Source organism: Miniopterus natalensis, chromosome 10, assembly GCF_054644295.1.
Source record: "Miniopterus natalensis isolate mMinNat1 chromosome 10, mMinNat1.hap1, whole genome shotgun sequence".
NCBI lineage: Eukaryota > Metazoa > Chordata > Mammalia > Chiroptera > Miniopteridae > Miniopterus > Miniopterus natalensis.
The window spans coordinates 47,204,089-47,224,109 of record NC_142090.1 but is presented as its reverse complement, the minus strand read 5'-3'; the positions used below and the strand labels follow the sequence as shown (position 1 = coordinate 47,224,109).

The 20,021-nt window shown below is 32.7% G+C and overlaps 1 protein-coding gene across 1 annotated transcript in view; it reads right to left on the bottom strand.

Moving 5' to 3' along the window:
• Window positions 1-5,131: 5,131 nt before the first annotated feature.
• Window positions 5,132-20,021, bottom strand: part of RSBN1L (round spermatid basic protein 1 like) — a 74,703-nt gene continuing 59,813 nt past the window's right edge. Inside the window, 6 exon segments of the mRNA XM_016219586.2 lie at window positions 5,132-5,689; window positions 5,691-6,317; window positions 6,399-6,507; window positions 13,890-14,057; window positions 17,789-17,931; window positions 19,523-19,660. Coding sequence (XP_016075072.2) covers window positions 5,657-5,689; window positions 5,691-6,317; window positions 6,399-6,507; window positions 13,890-14,057; window positions 17,789-17,931; window positions 19,523-19,660 — 1,218 coding nt within the window. The 3' untranslated portion in view covers window positions 5,132-5,656.

Here is a 20,021-nt window from a genome sequence, read left to right as displayed (position 1 = left end):
GACACATTATAAACATTTCTGCGTCAACTCAAGAAAGTCTCATGATACTGTACACAGAGGAAAAGATAGAGAAATCAGATTACTATGAGATGACTGTATAGAGAGAGAGTGATTGCCAACAACCAAATTAGGAGAAAAAGGAACAGCTAATCCTTGGGGGCAAGAGAGAAGAGTTTGGATTTAATTATAAGGATCTTTAGAAGTTAAGTGAGAACCAAGGCTGACTAAAGTCATGGGATCATGAAGACAGTCCAGGGACCTAGTGTAGACACCAAAAGAAAAGAACTATGGAAACTATGTTAAATATTGGTGGAGAGGCAAAAGAAGCCATCCAAAGAAACAGAAAAACAACAGAAAGGAACAGATGGGTCATACAGTTTTGAGGAATAAACGACTGATAAGTGCTGCAAGGTTTAAACAGAAGAATTAAGATATGCAGCCACTGGATTTGGCAAATGGTGGCCTTTGAGAGAACCATTTCAGCTGAGTGATTAAATCTGAGGATTAAAATGAAATTGTAGTGAGAGAAGGAAGTGAAGGCAGATAGAGATTTTCAAAAACTCTGTCAACCAGAAATAGAGATGGAAGAACAGGAGCATAAACAAAAGCCAAACTCAAGAGGTTTTGTGTGTTTTTTAACTGATTTGAGAGAGGAAGGAAGAGAGAGAGAAACATCGATGTGAGAAACATCCACCAGCGTGATGCCCTCTACTGGGAATCAAGCCAGTAACCTGGGCATGTGCCCTGACTGGGAATTGAACTGGCGACTTCTTGGTGCATGGGATAAACACTCAACCAACTGAGCCACACTTGCGAGGGCAAGAAGGGTTTTTTAAAAGAAGACGGATCTAAGATTTTTCATATAAAAATCTGACTCAGTTAAAAACAACAAAATCCCAAGAAAAGAAACTTGAGGGGTAGATCAAACTGTCCAAATAATAATATAAACACTGTATTACTCAAAATATTTGCAACTATATTGACTGGACTCAGAGTCTGCAAATTTAGTAACCTTCAGTAGTACAACAGCAGTGAACTTTATAAAGTGTAAAGACGACATTTTAAAAACATGGCTTGCCCAGTCATGGCTCAGCAGTTGAGCATCAACATAGGATCCAGGAGATCGCAGTTTGATTCCCAGTCAGGGCACACGCCTGGGTTGCAGGCTTGATCCCTGGTTGATGGTGTGCAGGAGGCAGCCGATAAAGGACAACTCTCTCAACACTGATGTTTCTCTCTCTCTCTTTCCCCCCTCCTCTCTCTGAAATCAATAAAGATATATTTAAAAACAAATCCATGGATGCATAAATTCTAAATTCAAAAAAGTATAAAATGTCTCATATTTTAATAGTGCAGTTCTTGGAAGGCAGATAACAGTAATAAAACATACAATCAGTACAATTTATTTTTAATTTCTAGTTAACACAAATTCTGTTTCCCCACATTTTGTCCTTAGCTCATTCACATTCCCTGACTGGGTCTGAAGTTCTAGAAGGGAAGATAAGCTGAAATGTTTTCCTCTCCTTTCCCTGCTCTCCCAATACATATGATATACAATGTCTATAAACTTAAAAAGGAAAGATATCTCTGCTTTTAGGCTCCTTATGCTTGACATTCTAAAAAGCGATCATTTCCATCTGCAATATGCATGCAGTAGGTTACCGGAAGAACTGAACAGAAAAGCCAGGACAGAGATAGATTTGTATCTCTCCTGAGTTGTCCTCTTAATTATCTGAGTTATACTGTCACTGCTGAGCATACCAAATATAACTCTTTTATCAAATAGACAACACATTCTAAAACCAGTAAAATTTTGTTTACATATCATAGTTGTATCAGGGGGAAGAAAGATTAAGTAAGAACTATTCTACCACTCTGGAGACTCACATCACTTTTTACCATCTTAAAAATGTTTTGAAAATGATGGGACTTTTGTCCTTCCTTCCTGATATAGAAATAGTTGTCTCTAGAGGGAAGTAATTTACCATGCCATCCCAGCAGCCACACCTAAGTAGTTTAGTGAACTTGCTTAAGGTATTCCTCAATCTTTTCTGTTGGCGTAAGTCAATTTATGGTCATCAGTTAAGAGGAAAAGAAGACATTGGAATCACTTTCAAGACCTATGGCTTTTGTTGAAGACAGAGAAGCAAGAACTTTTAGACAATGAAATGAAAATAAATGTCAAATGTAAAAAATAATTACAAAACAAAGGTAAAAAGATTATAGTTATCAATTTTAGTATTTATTGAAAGGTGGAAGACAAGGAAAATTCCTCTCAAACTCCAAAAACAAATCTTGCACCTTTGCTAAATGTAAAATGAATTTTGATATATTTGCTTTACATGACAATGAACTTGTCCAAAAAATAACTGAATGCAATTTACCAAAATAGGCTAACCTATTATTTACAAAAATGATCTCACCTGCCATGTGTATTTGAGAAAAAAACTATTTTACACTCAGGAACACTAATAAAATACCTTGAAGACTTAACCCAAGAAATAAAACCTTTCCTACCTTCCAAGACCCCGCCCCCAAAAAGTTATAAAATGGATTAAAAATGAATATATGTGGAAACAATTATTTCCAATAATCTTATACACACACACATACACACACACAGAATGTTGTACTAAACCTAATTTTTATTGAGGGTTAATAGCCTTAGAAAGATAATGAATATGGCTTTTGTAAAGTTTTCAACTAATTATCACAAATGCTTAATTCTTTTGCTACCTAATCAGCTAACCTGAGTATGGAATATGAATTACTTAGATAGATAAAAGGGTATAAACAAAAGTAATTTAAAAAAAAAAAAAAGTACTGTCATAGACACCACTGAGGTACCTTAGTTTTTTGTAATGCTCTCTGTATCAATTTAATAATTTACATAACAACTGTTTATTCTATATAGTGTAAGATCATATAGAAACTGTATCTTAAGTGCTTTATTGTTCTGGTCCAAGAAATTGGAAATAACAGCAAAAAAGTGTGTTCAGGTGAAGAACTGGAATGTACTAACTAGGAAATATTGCATCAGTATAATGCAATATTGAAATAGAAATTATCTGTGTATAACAAAGGTAGTCAAAAAGTTCTCAGATTGCATCTGAAGAGGATTTTAAAATTATAACCCGTAAAACAAGGAAGCTTAAGCATTATTCAATGTGACAAGGTTATATCTCGAAATCTGAACCCATTGATTTATATTTCATATCCACAGAGAAGTATGTACTTTACAAAACAAATATTCAGAAGATGGACAATTTGACTTTAGGCTACATAGGAAACAATACCTACAAAGTAACAGCTATTGTTCTGTTAGATATATCTTTAAATTAAATGTTTAATTAAAGCTCTTATATTTTGGAGGGATACCCTAAAGACATTTTATTACAGTATGATCTTATGTATCCATGTGTATGCTACTAGAAAATTGGAACTAAAATAAATCTTGTTAAATATATTACCCTTCAATTAAAAAAAGAAAACCAGGTGGGGATGGGAGAGTGGGTGGGAAGAGATTAATCAAAGAATTTATATGTTTATAAGCATAACCCATGGACACAGATATTGGTCTGGGGAAGGCCTGGGGGTGGGGTGGATGTGGGGTGGAGGGGATCAATGGGGGTAAAAGGGGACATCTGTGATATTTTCAACAATAATGATGATGAAACTGGAAAAAAAAAAGAAAACCAGAAAAACATCTCCTACTATTTCTCAATACTGGTTTGCCTCCCGAAATTGTAGGTGCAAAATACACAAATTTAGCTTTAAAGAGATTAAAGTGAGTAGGATAAGACAGAAAGATAAAAGAAAGTCCCTATTTAGATTATCATGATTCCTTATTCCATGAAAATTCTTGTTACAAATATATTAATTTCCTACAAACTATTGAGATTTCCAACAATATTTGCCTACTGGAGGCCAGAAATGACATCATTGTTATAGTTTCTTTTTCTGACGAAATGCCTCTTTCTAAAAGGCTTCTTCCTAACCAGAAAGATAAGCAGTTTTATGAGTACCACAAATGAGGATGGAGCAGAAACCACTGAAATGGGAATAGCAACTCTAGCCCAAATGGCAGCACAAAGAATCCCAGTTGAAAGTCATCAACCAAAGCATAAACCCAGAAAAATAACAAAGACAAATAAAATAGATTTGTAATGAGAAGAGTTGCTTATATCAAAGCATACATTAAAGACATTTGTTTGACTTTTAATTACAGTAGTGGAAGCAGTCTGAAATAGTGCTGAAGTCTACCATTGAAGACATTTGTTTTAATTATCTTTAGCTAGGCATTGGCAATCCTGTTTCCTACCCCAATTTTACTTTCTAGAGCTTCTTCTGAAAAAGTAGTACAGTTGACCCTTGAACGAGAGTTTGAACTGCGTGGGTCCACTTAGGCTTTTTTCAATTGACCTGCACAATTCAAACGTACATTATTCAATGGTCAACTGTAAGTTATTTACCTTGCTAAGGTAGGCAGAAGAATCCTTAGAAAGAAGAGATAACACATTTTGTTAGCTACATCTCTATATGAGTCATTGTCCTTATTTTAAGATTTTATATTTGCCGTATTTTCTTGTTTTGCAAGAAAAATGTAAAAGGATTTTAAATGCTCACAATTAAAATTTCTGTAAATACCTTTTACTCAGGTACTATTAAGTATAGCAAAGGTGCCTATTAATAAGAAACTTATCTCAACTTATCATTCCATACACTACAAAGAAAATTTGTTAGGGCTATGTAATCTGGCCACAAAACTTCATTAATTAGAAGGGTTAGATATCAATAACAGACTTTGTTTTGCCCAACTTTACAAAATTATTTCTATTACCTAAACTGCTTTCTTAATGTTGAATATAAATATTTAAAAATGTATTCCAGGGAGTAGTGCTAGGAAGTTTCACATATTCATCTTACTCAGCAATTTAAGAAGTTATGTAAAATATGATATACATATATATTCCCATACACACACACACACACATAAATATGCTTTCATAACTGAATCTTGGTTTTAAAAATGCTTGTACAATGTGGGGAATTTAAATATTCACTAGATTTGAGTATGTACATTTATTTGCACTCCTTTACCACTCTAAATGGATACACCAGCAGACACATAATAGATCAAATAAATGATTTTAAATGAATTGTCATTTTGTCTTTTTGCACACCCGACAAGAGACATTTATTATGAACCTTTATTAAGTGGCTCACATTTCAATATAAATCACACTAAAAAATTTTTTAAAGCTATTTACACTACAGTGCTGACACATTTAAAATGAAAAAAAAAAAAAAAGGGTATAAATAAGCTCTATGGGAAAGCCTTAAATTGTTGAAAAAGAATTCTGGCTCATATTACAAAATATATATATATATATATATATGTTAATGTCAGCTCTATTCTAAAACCTACAACTCCAACTCAAGTGACTTTTTCAAGACTCCATTTGTTTAAACCTGCAATGTTTACAGTGCACCTGGCCCTAAGTGCTTTGATGCTTCACAGTTATGGACAGGCACTGAGGAATGTTACAAAGCTAAACAAACTATTTTGTAACAGACTTGGGAGCAAGTCCTCGGCTTGCTTTCATAACTCATGAATCTTTATTACATTATTAAGTTGTTTTTTTAAAAAAGGATTTTAAATGGTATGTACATATTTAATACAAAATGTCATCATCTTTTCTATCTTGATTTGAATGTACTGAACTATGTTGCCTTGTATCAACTAGACTTAAGAGACTTTCAGGGCACAATTCCTCCTTTAAATCTTTGTTGCTATTTTCAAATTTGGAGTCCGCATCAATCTTAAATTCTGTAAATTGAACATGATCCAATTTTGCTTTAACATTCTTGCCATCCATATTATTCGGTGCTCTAGTCTTTTCAGAAACGTAAACATTCACAGGTTCTTCATTGATTCTTACAGATGCAATAGGTTCATGTTTAATCTGCTGTACTTCATATTTAGAATGAAGTTTGTCTGAAAAAATAGACTCCAAAGAGGTTTTGCTTACAGCACAAATCATATTGTCATTGTGAGGTCCAAGAACTGATGATGTGGAATCTGGTGATGTGCCCATTTCATGAATAGCTGTATTCTGAGCAGTGTCCTCCTCTGAGTGATATAACTTGAGCCGAACATGCCATGCTAAACTGCATACAGCTGAAACTGTCTTAAACTGATGAACAACATTCCTTGGAATAAAATAAATGTCATTATCATACAGCTGAATCCTGGCATATCGAATGCCTTCCCTCCTCAGTTGATTAAGTTTTGCATCATCAACCCACTGGACACACTGAAAAAAGAAACAAGGAATACCAATCAGTCTTTTTCACAATAAAAATTTAACTGAAGACAATAATGGTTTAAAATATACCTGGGACAGTGGAGGTTCGTGTAAATCTAACTGCATTCGTTGAACAACTTCTAAGAAATCTTCAGCATGAAAACAAATAACATCTTTGGTTATTCGGGGTTGATCAAGCCTAAAAAAGAATAAGATAAGGAAGAATCTGCCATTAATATTTCATTCTGTTAAGTCCTTATTAAAAAGTAAAAAACAGTTTACAGTCAAAACCAAAGTGCTATCTTAGAAATAAAGTTAAATTATAATTAGCAGACCTCTTTACATATTTAAACAAAGGGATGATGCCATGAGTTTCAACCTAAACAGATAAAAAACAACTCATTTTATTATAGCGATGTGTAGCCATATTTTAAAAAATTAAAATGATCTGAACTGGTAATTATGCAAATCAAAAAACTAAGTATTTTGTCTTAAAGTTAAGGTCAATACGTCAACAAATTAAGTGCTAAAGTTGAAAATATTACATAAAAACTAGAGTTAAATATGGAGAAAGGGAATACTTTCTTTCAATAAAGACATATATAACTGCAATAATACCTGAAACCCCTAAATAACTTTTAATCAATTAAGAGCTATTCATTTAGAAAGTACTAATAAAAAAAACCTGTTACCACTCTATTTGCTTGTCTTTAAGTATAATCCTTAAAAAATCCCCCAATTCTTCAATTAATTAGGAATATACAAATATATTTTTACAGAAAATGCTTAAAAAAAGATTTTGGGATGAAATTACAAGCAACTAAATACAGAAAAAAAAAATCATACCAAGGCAAATTATAAACAATTTTTTTAAATAGTGATAAAGAGGAAATTTAAAACTCATGCATTACATTGATATACAGAGAAAGAAGGATAAGGACGATTGCAGACTTCTCATCAGAAACAATGCAAGCCAGAAGAGAATAGACAATCTTTAAAGTATTGGAAGAAAAAGTCAATCTAGAATTCTATGTCTACCAAAAATACCTTGCAAAATGTGAAATAAAAACATTTTCAGGCAAATAAAAGCTGAGAGAGTCTGTGACCAGAAGACCAGCACAAGAAAAAATGTTAAAGGAATTTCTTCAGACTGAAGGAAAATGATACTTGGATGAAAATGTAGATCTATTCAAAGGAATATAGAACACAAGAAATAGTAAATATGAAAGGTATTTTATTCTCATTTTTAAAATCTCTTCTGAAATAGTTCCTTATAGCTAAAGTAGCATATTTGGGTATATAGCATATGTAAAGTACAAATGTATGACAATAATTAGCAGGAAGTCCAGAAATGGGGGGGATAAATGGCAGTATGCTACTGAAAGGTTTTTAACACATTACATAAAGAGGTATACATGTGAAGCTACACTGTGATAACTTTAGAGCAACCACTAATAAGCAAAGAGTGAAGGTATAACGGAATGCTAAAAAAGACAAGAAAGAGGGGAAAGGAAATAAAAACAAGGAGCAAATGGGAAAAAGTAAGATGGTAAATTTATACCCAAATGATACATTATATGTAAATGGTCTACATACTCTAATTAAATGACAGTTTGTCACTAAATTTTTTCAAAAGCAAGACTCAAAGCAAGATATATGGTATCTACATGAAACAATATAGACACGCAAATGAAAAGACAAAGAATGGACAAAGACATAACATGGAAACACTAATCATGAGAAAGCTAGAATGGCTATATTAACATCAAACAAAGTAGATTTCAGGACAAGGAATATTATCAAGGATTAAAAAGGATATTTTACAATGATAAAGAGGTCAATTCATCAAGAAGAAATAATTCTAAACGTGTAGTCACCTATTAACAGAGCATCAAAATATATACCTTGAAAACAATACTAACTGAAAGAAGCTAATCACAAAAGACCACATATTATGTCATTCCATTTATATGAAATATCTAGAATAAACAAATATAGCGAGAAGAAAGCAGATTAATGGTTGCCTAGAGCTGAAGAGGATGTAATAGCTAAAAGATCTAATCCATAAACAAGGCATATATCTTTTTGAGGTAAAAATATTCTATAATTATGGTGACAGCTGCACAACTCTGTGAAGATACTAAAACCCACTGAATTATATACACTTTAAATGGGTGAACTGTATGTTATGTGAATTATCTCTCAATAAAGCTGTTACCAAACAAAAATACACACAGACAGAAGAAAAAGAAAAAACTTAGCAAAACTGAAAGGAGAAACAAATTCAATGTTACAGTTGGAGATTAATAAAGAGACAAAAATGAGTAAGAATATACAAGACTTGTACCACACTATCAACAAAGTTAACTTAATTGGTATTAATAGAGCACTATATCCCCAACAAGAGCAGAATATACATTATTTTTGGTACACACAGAACATTCATCAAGATAGTCCATACAACAAACCCCAGTAAATTAAGAAAGGCAAATTATGCAGAGTTATGTACTCTGACCACAAGGAAATTAAACTGAAAATCAAAACACCCAAAAAAAATCTGGGGTAAAATTATCCAATATTAAAAAGTAAACAAATTCTTCTCAATAATCCATGGTTTTTTTAAAAAGACACCAAACAAAATTCTAAAAATATTCTTAACTATACAGTAACGAAAACACACTATCAACATATGTGGAATACAGCTAATGTAGTACTTAAAATTTTAGTCTTAAATACTCATTAGAAAAAAATGTCTCAAATCAATAATTTAAGTTTCTAACTTAAAAGCAAGTTCTTTCCTTAAAAGAAATAATAAAATAGCAAAAACAAAAATAGAAGAAAAAAAAAAATCAATGAAATGGCTGATTCACTCAAAAGATCAATAAAATTAATGAATTCTGGCAAGACATTAATATAAAAATCATTAACAATATTATGTTGAATCCAGCATTATTTAGTATATTATCAGGGGTGTGTGTGTATACATACACATAAAATATATATAATACATTACCAAATAATTATGTCTAAAATTAGGTATATATCAAACATACATATGTAACTCTTTTGGTTTTTCCATATTATCATTGCAGAAACCAAAAATGGAATTAAGGAATTACAGGGTCTTAGGGTAAGTGTGTGTTTGATTTTATAAGAGACTACCAAAGTTTTTTTACAGTTCCCAGAGAAATAAATGAAAGTTCTGATTAATTCACATCTTCACTAGCTTCTGGTATGGTCTTTTTAAAAATTACTATTATTAGCAATTTTAGTGGGTAGGTAATGCTATCTCACTGTGGTTTTCATTTGCATTTCTCTTATGGTACAATTATATTGAACAACTTTTAATGCCAATATTTGTGGAATATAGCTAAAGTAGTGCTTAGAAATTTAGTTTGAAATACTTAGATTAGAAAAGAGCAAGTTCTTTTCTTAAAAATAAATAAATAAAGAGCATTTGTGTATTTTTTGTAAAATGCCTGTTCAAATACTTGCCAAATTTTATTAGACTGTTTGTTTTCTTATTCTTGAATCGTAAGGCTTCTTTATGTATTTGGATACAAGTCATTCACACATACGCGCACACACACCTCAAATATTTTCTCCCAGTCTGTAGCCCACTTTTCATTACCTTAATGATATCATTTTCTCTTAGGGTTCATGAAATTTTTGCCTAATGCAAAATTTCCTCCAATGTTTCATTCTGCGATTTTTATAGTTTTAATGGTTACATTTAGTTCTATGATTCATTTTAATATTTTTGTATGGTGTGAGATAAGAGTCAAGGTTCATTGTTTTTAATTTTTGTTTTTGTGTATGGATACCCTGTTGTTTCAGCACCATTTCTTGAAAAGGCTCCTTTCCCCACTGAATTATCTTGGCACCTTCACTAAAAATCAATGAACACTGGACACTATTCTGTTCCATTAATCTTAAAGTTTACCTTTATACCAACACCACCCTCTGTTAATTACTGTTGCTTCAAGGTAAGCTTTAAAATGACAGGCAATGTACTGTAAGTCCTCCAACATTATTTTTCCTCCATCCCTCCAAGACTGTTTTGCCTATACTAGGTTCTTTGTATTTCTCTAAGAAAACCTTTTTGGATTTTGATTAGGATTGATTTGATCTATACAGGTCATTTGGGAAGGAACTGACATAATAATATTGAGTCTTCCAATCCATACATAAGGTATTTCTCTACATTTATGTTAAGTCTTTAATTTTTCTCATTAGTGTTTTTACAGTTTTCAGCATGTGATATTTATGATATTATAGGGGACATCATTTTTTCTATTACATTTTCCAAATATTTATTGCTAATATATAGAAATACAATTGACTTTCAATATTGCCTGATAAATTTGCTTATTAATTCTAGTATTCTTTTGTAGACTTAAAATTTCTCTGTACACAATTATTTTGTCTTACTCTAAGTGCATTTCTATATATTTACTAAAATGAAATCATATGTGTATATACAAAGGCTTGTAAGTGAATGTTCATAACAGCTTTATTCATAAAACTGTAAACAACTCAAATGTCTATCATCAGATGAATGAATAAATCAGTTGTTAAATATCCATACACTGACATATAACTCAACAAGAAAGAATGAACTACTAATACATGTAACAACGTAAATGAATCTCAAAACATTATGCTGAGTGAAAGAAGTCAGGCATCATGTATGATTCTATTTACATAAGATCCTAGACTAGGTAGTACTAACCTATGAAGACAAAAACAAAACAAGACAGATTAAAGAATGTCTGGAGCTGAGGTAAGGATGGGGGAGATTAACTGCCAAGGGATATGAAGGAAATAAAATGTTCTATTATCTTAGTTGTGGTAGTGGTAACATGGCTATATACATTTGTTAAAACACATTAAACTATATACTTATAATGAGTGTGTGTGTGTGTTATTCAATGTAAATTACACTTCAAAGGTCAATTTTTTAAAAAAACTGGATTTCAAAGAAGCAACCTCAAATATATAAATCTACAGGGTGGGGCAAATATAAGTTTACAGTTGTGAGTACACAAAACAGAGTTTATTCTTGTATTACTATTTATTAATTATTGTATTATTTTCCATAAAACTACTTTTGCCCCACCGTGTATATCAGGGGTGGGGAATGTCAGGCACGAGGGCTATATACGAAATCATTTGGTCTGGCCCTGTCAAGGCAACCGCAAGTGGGACTCAAAATTCAATAAATCTAGGATAGCTAATTTTTAAGTTGATAATTTTGTATGGCCCAAAAATGATGTTATAAATATTCAAATGGCCCTTGGCAGAAAAAAGGTTCCCCACCCCTGCTGTACATGAATCCTTCATAATACCTAAAGAGCAATATAATTTGATCAATATTTCATAAGCCTATCTGGCTGAAGATTTCTATAAAGTCTAAATCAATACTAGTTTTTTATTTCAAATTAGTATTAAGCCTGGCTCTAAGATAAAGTAAAAAATCTAATACTCTAATACCTAATGTCTTCTTGAGAAAAAGAATTCAAAACACTAAGGAAAAAAAGGAATTACCAACTTCCTTAGTATAGCTTAATTTAACACCAAGGAATAATAATGAAGGGCTCATAAAACATGTTTGCACCGGAGCCGTGAAGCCTTCTTATAGCACCAACAAAATTATTTTCTTGCCATCTTTAGTATTAAGAGGTTAAAGCAGTATTGGTATAGGAAGCAAATTGTATTTTACAATAGTGGGAAAACTCATAGCTAACAATATCTCTTTCCAAAATCTGTCTCAAGCATATTCTTAAATCTGGCCACCCAACTTATTAGTACAGTAGTTTGGCAATAGTCCCTGTACTATGAAATTGTTAGCCACAGAAGTGTTTCTTTATTCAGCAGATATTTACTGAGAACTATAATGGACCAGTGAGGGACAGCACACAATCTCTAATCTCAAATAGCAGGTATAGTGAAGGAGAGAGTATATACCAACAATAACTTAAACAAGCTTAAAAGAGATTTTAACACAGTACTAAGGCAATGAAGCAGGAATAATTATCTGAAAGAAAGTGTAAATATGTAGCTAACTTTAATGAACACTCTAAATTAGATTTCACCCTAAATAATTCTTAATGCCACTCTTAAATCCTTTATACCAAACATTCAAGAGAAATTTCATTAATTTGAAATATGAGTTCATAATGATTTCCAGAGATAAATTTAGTGTTTTAAACCAGATTATAGAAAGAGCATAGAAACTATATGGAAATAACCACAGATATTTGAAAATTACCATTCAAGTTAAACATAATTCAATTATAAATTATTATTGAATTATAAACTATTAATATTGTTTTCTTAAGGATCTCCTAGAGTTAGTTTAGTACTAGCTACTTTGTGTACCTGAAACTGATAAAGTTTCATGTATGTTAAAAAAGAAGGCCAGCCCGTCTGGGCGTGCTCAGCGGTTGAGCATCGACCTAGGATCCAGGCGATCAAGGTTCGATTCCCGATCAGGGCACATGCCCGGTTGTGGGTTTGATCAGTGACTCTCTCATCACTGATGTTTCTATCTCTCTCTCTCCTTTCCTCTCTCTGAAATCAATAAAGATATATTTAAATAAATAAATAAATAAATATGAAAGAAGGCCAGTTTACACTGGCTTCCCCACTTAGTATTAATTTATAAAATACTATAAATTCACAAAAGATCAGTTCTGTATTAGTAGTCCTTGAAAATAAAATTTCCTCATGTAGAAAATACATGAGGTTATAGTTTTCATAATATCTTAGAAAACTATGCAACAATATTGATTTTATATTTTCAAAATTAAAAAGTTTACTTTTACTTAGAAAATGTTCTTGCATATTGTCTAATTCAATTGCTTTAATAAGTAAAATAGCATATTCCAACTTAAGTTTCATACCTAAACAGTACTCACTTTGAAAACAAAAACCTAACAGAGCAAACTTATCTCATAATATCAATATAGCTTTACTATGTTTTTATCAATAAATGGAAAATTTCTTAGAGAGAATTAATCATTTTTTTAATCTATAAAAAGATCCAAAGTGAAACCTGCAAGTGAAGCTGGAAAAAATTAATACACTAAACCTTAGCAGGGAGCAGCAAGGTTGAATAGTATAAAGAGAAAACACAAGAGTCTGGCGTAAGATCTGAAATCAGTCTCAGCTCCTACCACTTATTAACTAACTATATAACTATGATAATGTTGTTTGACACCCCAAGCCTGTTTCCTTGTGTGACAAATATGGGCCTAAAAGTAGTTGAGAAAAATCTAATGAACATTTGTAAATGGGCATATAGTAAGCATCAAGTGAATCTTAGTTTTTCTTTTACCTTAGATTAAGACAGTTGTTTTCACCTCTAGTTACTTGGAAAATAAAATTAGTTCAGTCAAACCCAAAAGTCTAAATAAAACTAGGTTCTAGCAACTGAAAATCTTATACAGTTACAATATCCAAATACAGGGAAAATGAAACTCCCCCGCCCCCAGTAAGGAGAATTACTGAGAAACTTCCCAAGAAAAATTTTAGAAGCCAAGAAAACATTTCATTAAAATAGCAGTAGTTAATATATACCACTCTCCACAGTGCACAGCCTTCAACACTCCAACAGCAGCTGTAGTCTGTCGTTCAAAACCTTGTCCTATATGATCTGCATGAGCTCTTGTCCTGTCTTCAAAGAGCATCTCACGGGGCTCACTAGTTCGAGGTAGGTACTGCAGGTTTTTTATTTCATTGGTAGTTCTGTTTTAAAAAAAATTACACTTATATTTTATATAGACCAGGGGGTGGGGGGTGGGGGTGGATAGGTTTATGTGTTAAGGCTTAATTGCCTTCAAACATTTGTATTGATGTACTAAGGCTTAACTGCCAACAAGCATTTAGTAATCACATAATTCAGAGAAAGGAAATTTTAAATCATCTGCTCTAAAGTTTTATTTTTAAAATGAACAAGTACAAAAAGAACACATATATAATCCACTCCTTTTAACACACCCTTCGTAAGTGGAAGTTTTTTTGTTTGTTTTTAATCCTCATCGAAGGATATGTTTTTATTGATTTTTAGAGAGAGGAAGGTAGGGAAGGGAAAGAGAGAGAAAGTGAGGGAGGAACACTGATGTGAGAAACTTCGATTGGTTGCCTCTTGTACCTCCCCCGACAGGACAACACACTCGAAACCTAGGTATGCGCCCTGACCTGGAATTGAACTCACAACCTTTTTGGTGTATGGGACAATGCTCCAACCAATAGAGCCCCTCAGCCAGGGCCAAAAGTGGAAGTTTTAAGACAGTATATACTTGGATAAGAAACTAAATTACAGGTGGTGTGGTTTCCCTAGGTTTCCCTGTATCCAGAATCACCTGAAGTTTGGATCTAGCCTGTGGAAGCATGCCCCCAATCAGGTCACATGGCTAACATAAGGTAACATCTGGAACAAACAGGTAACTTTAAGAAATGTGTTAATTTAATATTTATAGAACACCTACCATATATCAGGTATTATCTAGGCACTGAAGCCAGTGAACAAGACAATAGTATATAAGACAAGTTCCCTACTCTTGCAGAAGTTTATATTCCAGTGAAAGGAAGACAAAAAACAAAAAGCAAGAAAACAACAAGCATATAAGTGTTTCCACAAAACACCCATGGTTTCTTGGAGGTAGAAAGGAAAACCTTAGCTCACTCTTAGAGGATAGCCATCTCCCACTGGCTCTCTCCTCTACCGTTCACCACCTAGAAACTACATGCACAGAGGCTGCTAACTACTTAGCCTCACTCATTGCAGAAACCCTCTCCAATTTTGCTGTAGGAAGGGAAAGGGTGAGAAGAATCTCTTTGATTGGGAATCATCATCTTATCTTTCTATATGGTTTCTGTTACTTCCAAGGACAAATCTGATTGCCCCATAATTTTCTCCTCTCATCCTAGTCTATCTCATAGGGTCTCTTCCTTATTAATTCTCTAATTTCCTACCATCTATCTCTACTACTTACTGCTCTTTGTACACTGTACATTACAGTCTTATTACACACTTATATACTTACACACACACACACACACACAGATGGTGCTATAACATACTTTTTTGCTCTTTGCAATTAATGTTCTACAGGTGTCAGAAAGCTAGATGATGATGTTGCTTCCTGTGGAAAGCTAACAGGCTTTCAAGCCCATAAGTCTCATTAACACCACATTTTAATGAATTAAGACTTTATATAAGGTATTTAGCATAGTGCCTAAGGCAATGTTATTAGTTTGCTCAGACTGTAATGTGATATGAAATTATCATATATACCATGGATTTGTAATCCCTGAGGTGCAGGCAAATTCCTTAAGGGGCTGCTGAACTCCCTTAGATTATATGGAAAAGGTTGTACATATCCCTATCATTCTGGCCAGAGGCTTTCAAATTCTCAAAATGATTTATAAATCCAAGTTAAGAACCACTAAGAAACACCAATTCTACCATTTACTACCAACTTATAAATTATCTTATAAAAATTTCATTCAGCCTGGCCTGTGTGACTCAATGGTTGAGCATCAATCTATGATCCAGAAGATCAAGGTCCAAATTCCAGTAAGGGCACATGCCTGGGTTTCGGGCTCAATCCTCAGCAGGGGGTGTGCAGGAGGTGGCCGGCCGATCAATGACTCTCTCTCAACACTGATGTTTCTATCTCTCTCTCTCTCTCTCTCCCTTCCTCTCTCTGAAATCCATAAAATACATTTTTTAAAAATTTTATTCAACCAATAAAAATTTACTAAGCACTAAGTACTCCATTTAGGTGCTAGAGACACATTAGTAAAAAGCACAACATAGTCCCTGCCCTCATGCAACCTACAGTTTCTCAATGACTATTTTTCCCTGATTTTTTTTCTTCTTTTTAAATTAATAATCACTGTAACCAGTGAAGCCATTTTTAGTAATCTAAGAAAAAGGTATTATTTCCCCCAGCATCACCCACTCTGTTCCTACCAATGTAAACCTAGTGGACATTTTTCCACACTTTTCTCTGTGCTCACATAAATATATATTTATACATGTTTTTCATTTCTCCTCATAAAAACAGAATCATACCGGACATATTACTCCACAGTTTACTCTTTTCAAGTGTGATGAATATTATTCCAGATCAACGAACATAAACAATTTATTTTAACTATTTCATCATATTCTTTAATAGGAATGTGTCAAAATGTAGACAACCATTCCCATTAATGGTCATTCAGACCATTTTAAACTTTTTTCTCACTACAAATAATGCTGCAATTAACATTCTTATACATTTACCTTTAGGGCTTTTATGTCTTGGGACAGATTCCAAAAGTAGGGGTGCTGGATCAAAGAATATATATATATATATGTTAAACTTATGAGCTACTGTTGAATTACTTTCACAAAATGATTATAGCAGCTTACCCTTCTACCAACAATTTACAAATAACTTTTCCTCACATACCTACCAGTATATAATAGTATTGCTCTATTAATTTTTGCCAATGGATGGATAAAAATATCTCATAAGTATTTTAATATACACTTGACTGCCTGAGACCTATTTTTCTATTGAGTTGTTTTATATTTTTCCTGTCAATTTATATTAACTTTAGTCTGTCACATGTTACAAATGTTTTAGTCAAGTCTATCATAGTTTTGAACTTTGCTGTTGATGTCTTTTCTCTCACTGATACTATTGCCATTATGCTTTTTTATTTTGCTAAGAAAGGTCTCTCCTAGGCTTCAAATTTTTATTTTTATTTTTTTTATGTTATGTTTAAATCTCAAACTTACTTCTTGTATGAGGTAGGAGCTATAGCTTTGTTTTCTTTCAGATGGACTGCCAATTGTCATGATTATTATGTAAATCTTTCCTTTCCAAATATACATTGCTCTATTTTTATACTCTATCGTATTCTGATGATCTTTTTGAGCTTTATAGTAATTTTATTACCTAATAACATGAGGACTCCTCACTTATCTTCTCTTTGACAATTTTCTTGGATATTTGCTGGCATTATTTATTTTTCCTTATGAACTTTAAATTCATTTATCTAGTGTGAGAAGTATTAGTCCAATTGAAATGCTAAGTTTCAAAGAACTATCATTCTTATACAATCCAAAATATAGTAGGGTTTTCCATTTGTTTAGTTCTTATTTTATATCCTCTATAAGATGTTTTAGTTTTCCTAATAAGGGTTCTAAATATTTCTTATTAAATTGATTTCAAATAGTTTATAATGTCTCTATTGTGAATGACATTTTTTCCATTTCTAATTACAATTTGTCATTTGCCTACGTTTCTCATGTCTTATTTATATTTGGTATATTTTTTAAAATTGTATCAGCATTTGTAGCCATTTTTGAATTTACCTTCCAATTATGCCCTAAACTTTCCCCTTCTTCTTCCTCCAATTTTCAACACACATACACACAAACACCCATCCACAACAATGCAAATTTGTATCCAACATACCTTTTCCTTTTGAAAGGTGACTTTGGCATATCAGCCACAGGGATCATTTGTTCTCCTGGGCGTACCCACATGATGGGACCATCATCACTATCTTTTCGACTCTCTAATTTTAGACTAGATAGTGTTCCCCACGGCAGTGTACACTAGAGGCAAATAATTACATAAAAATCAATTATTTTCAAAATGTATCCTTAAATATACATTAAAGAATATTGCCCCCTTGACAAACTTTCATATATACTTTTATATTTATGCACTTAAAATATATACCTATATTGAATATATCCCTATTTATTCATACATTATCCATCAAAATATTCTATTCCAAACACATAGAGAATAATTCTTTTTGGGTGATTCCCTCACCCAACCATGTCACAGATATGATTCACTATATTCATCATTTGTTCTTCTTCCTTCCATCAAATATATGATGTTAATAAGTTGCCAAAATAAGCAATTATTCTCCATGAGAATCTATAAAAATAAACAATTAAGTTAATAAATGGTTGCCTCAAAAAAAATAGATACCTCTTTGATTAGTTATATCAAAACCTAATAAAAAAAAGAAAAATCAAAATTTATTTGATTAGTAGTTGCTTGAAAAGAGTACTGGTCTAAAAAGCAGAGATTAAAATCTTTGAAAAGAGAGAGAGGGTCTAAGGAATGGTAACACTGGTATTTTTTAAAAACCCATTTATCCCATACCTTTTCAAAAAGGGGAGAAGTGTCTAATTAAATTTCTCCAGAAAGAATGCATTTGGCTCATTTGTTTTCCACTTAAAATCTGAAACATAAATATTTAAATAATGGTATTTTTAAAATACCATTCAAAACAAATGCAACCAAAGTTCATGATGTCACTAGTTGGGAGAAATAGAAAAGGAACAGAAAGTTCAAAAGAAAAAGGAAATGAAAGGGAAATAAATGGGGTGAAAAAGAAAAGAAAAACATATATATACACATACATATAGATCAGAAAATTGAGCAAGCAGAAACGACAAAGAAGAAATGTTAACAGATTAAGTGGCAACCACTAGTGATAAACTGATCTTGACACATTCTGACCTTTGAATTACTAATTAAATAATCAACCTAACTACATAGCTCAGAGATTTCTCTCTCAATGGGATAGTGCCAATAGCCCACAAAAAATAAATACTTTCTGAAATGCAGAGACTATTGGGGGGGGGGGGGGGGAATCTAGCTAGAAATCATTTAAAGACTTTAAAGGGATTTTAAGCTACATATTTTAAATGCCTATTTTATGGATGAGGAAAAGAAGCCCAGAAAGCTTAAATGGCTTGCCCAACTCAGCTAGGTATAGCCAAGAATGAAATGCAGATGTACAACTTCCCAGGCCAGTTTTCCTCAATGCCAAATGGCCATTCCCTTCTCCTAAGCACTTTAATTTAGTAGACATCCTTCCTGTACTTCTTAAATCCCCTGGTACTCAGTCTATAGCTAATGAACAGATGAAACCTAATTTCCTAAAAAATGGCAGTAACAGGCAAGTATTCTTTTCTGGTACACCACTTAGCTTTGCCATTACAATTAGTACCTGAGAAGTCACAAACATACACTACACTAGAATTTAGTTTCTCATCTCTTCCTTTCCTTCCCCCTAGTTCAAATAAAATAAAAAATTTTATAATTCTGAAACAACCATCTGTATCACTGGTTGCATGAAAATAACACACACAATTTAGACTGCTTGATATTGTTTTCTCTTACCTTTAAAAATGGTGAGTCTTCCAACATATCAAGGAACTCAGGGAAGTAATCTCCCACTTCTTCATCAACTGCTCCCACCAAGCTGATTTGTCTCATTGGGCCAGCTCTGTAGGTACCATGAGAATACGTTCTTTTTACCTGAAGAATACAAAATTAAAAGTTATACATAAGATAATGTTTGCTCTGTGTAACACTAAATTATATTGTCCAAAAATAATGGGAGGCAAGCAAAACAAAACAAAAAGCCTTTACAAACAGTAAAAAAATTTAAAAAACAAACATCTGGCCCTAGCCGGTTTTGTTCAGTGGTTAGAGTTTATGTGCTTGTATTGAAAGGCCGCAGGTTCCATTCCGGTCAAGGGCACGTTTCCTCAGTTCCAGGATTGATCCCAGGCCCTCGCTGGGGTGTGTGTGGGAGGCAACAAATTGATGTGTCTCTCTCACATCAATATTTCTCTCTCTCTGTCTCTCCCTGTCCCTTCCACTCTCTCTAAAAATA